At 40.8% G+C, this 2,090-nt stretch overlaps 1 protein-coding gene across 7 annotated transcripts in view; it reads right to left on the bottom strand.

Annotated features, from left to right (window-relative positions):
- Window positions 1-2,090, bottom strand: part of ARHGEF10 (Rho guanine nucleotide exchange factor 10) — a 231,747-nt gene that overhangs the window by 8,005 nt on the left and 221,652 nt on the right. For all 7 annotated transcript variants that reach the window (XM_004707747.2, XM_045286716.1, XM_045286714.1 and 4 more), the window contains one exon: window positions 800-922. In XM_004707747.2, the coding sequence (XP_004707804.2) occupies window positions 800-922 (123 nt within the window). The remainder of the gene's footprint in view (window positions 1-799; window positions 923-2,090) is intronic.

Raw genomic sequence — 2,090 nt, 5'->3', positions numbered from 1 at the left:
TCAGTGGCCAAACTCAACCTGTTTCTTTATTGCTGCATTTCTCTCACTTTCACTCAACAGGTAGATCCAGGTGGTCACCTACCAAGCATTTCAGCCTTCTCACAGGCTCCCTTTAACCTTCAGTCCCAGAGAGGAGTTTTATTCATGGATCCAGATTTTTTCCAGCTACTGACAAAGACTACTGGTTCCTTAGTATTCCAAAGCACTGGGTGGGACATATATTTCCAAAGCTTTTTTTACAGATATGGCCTAAACCCACTTAAAGATCAAATTTTAATGACTGAAGCAAGTGGACTTACAAACATTCTATCTTCCTACTTCCCATATTTTCCCCAGAAAAGCAACCAAGTAAATAGTGTGGCTTTATCTGACCTCTGGCTAGACAAAGATGGAAAACTTCCAGGAGGGAGAGGTCAAACAAACATCTACTCTCTATCTTAAGATTTGTTTCTCCAGTACCCCACTCCCAAGATACCATAATGTGTTAGTCTAGGTACTTTAGAGAAACAAATCCACAGCAACTCACGTATAAGAGAGTTTTATGTAAAGAAAGTGTGCATCATGAAAACATCCCAACCCAATGCTACCCAAGCCCACAAGTCCAACATTAACCTATTAACCCAACACAATTAAGTAACTCATACTCTAAAAACAAAAATAATTTGAACTCTTTAAACAATTTCCAGGATGTTAAAGTAGTACATTACCAGATATGCTTAATAAGCTGTACAGACAGTACTTGCTGAAGTGGAGGCACAGCAGTACACAAAGACAAACGTACTTGAGTGAGCTTACTCACCAGTTACTTTGGGGATTCCCTGCAGGCGAGGAACTGGCAAGGCTACAACGATGCCCAGATTGGTGCCAATCATTAACAAGCCATGGCAAACAAGCAGGCTAGTGACAGACACCCGTTGATGACCTAAATAGAGAGACAGCAGAAATTTGCATCAGCTTTGAAAACAAGGTTTGATTAATGCACTCATACCTGAGTCAGGGCAGTGAGATGCTTAGTGCACATAACTGAAAACCTCACAGACCCACAGCAATGAAGTCCTCCATCTGAATAAAGCGGGGCAGGAGGTGTGGGAAGGGCTGCAGTATAACTCACTTCAGCTAGACCATAAGGAGAATGACCTCGGGGAAATGTATTCTCTTAATTAGCACTGAAAGCGTACAAGCCACAAAAGAGGGGTGGACATAATTTTGAATCTGCCAGTTAATTCTCTTCAGGCTCCATTTCTTGGACTAGCACTTCCATGGGGAACCACATCACTTGGAATAGTCTATTTAAACTATTTAGTTTTGTTCAGACTAACAAGTGACCCCAAAGCATACTGTGGTTCTTTGATATAACAGAGCCATCTTCTTTAAGAATTGGAAAATATCTCCTAATATAGCTAGGATGGAGCAAAGTGGCACAGGTAAAGCACTAGGCTGCCAACTAGAAGGTCAACGGTTCAAACCTACCAGTCGCTCTAAGGGATAATGATGAGACTGTCTTCTCAACTAAAGATTTATAGTCTCTGAGATGCCTAGTAGCAGTTTTTCTGTCATAGAGGGTCCCTATGAGTCAGAATGAAATTAAAGGCAGTGGGCTAGATCTGGGTTGGATTATACTCTCTAATATGCATAGACACCACTATATGAGAGGCTTTCCAGATTTACAATAACAGCTTGGCAACCTTTCTTACAGAACACCGACGTGAAAAGGGGCTTGTTCTCTAAAGCTTGTTCTTCTCTCCCTCTCGCTTTTTGTGTGTGTGTGTGTGTGTAAACAACCCAGGGTTCTGGATCAATTAAATATCAACTTGTTCTGGGTGGTGATAGGCAAGAAAGTGGAAGTGAACAGCAGTGCTTTAAAGAGTGAGTCTTGATTTTCCCCCATGGATACTCTGATACTACCGTTAGCAAAACAACTTCTAAAAAGACACCAAAAACCTCCTGGTGTTTCTTTGGTTAGTAAAGAGTAGCACCAAAGATAATTTTTAAAAAATCATTTTATTAGGGGCTCATACAACTCTTATCACAATCCATACATACATCAATTGTGTAAAGCACATTTGTACATTCATTGCCCTCATCATTCT

This window comes from Echinops telfairi, unplaced genomic scaffold (genome assembly GCF_000313985.2).
Source record: "Echinops telfairi isolate 266 unplaced genomic scaffold, ASM31398v2 ScPeMD7_9;HRSCAF=40, whole genome shotgun sequence".
NCBI classification, from domain to species: domain Eukaryota; kingdom Metazoa; phylum Chordata; class Mammalia; order Afrosoricida; family Tenrecidae; genus Echinops; species Echinops telfairi.
Note: the sequence above shows the minus strand (reverse complement) of the source record. Positions and strands in the feature narration are given on the sequence as shown.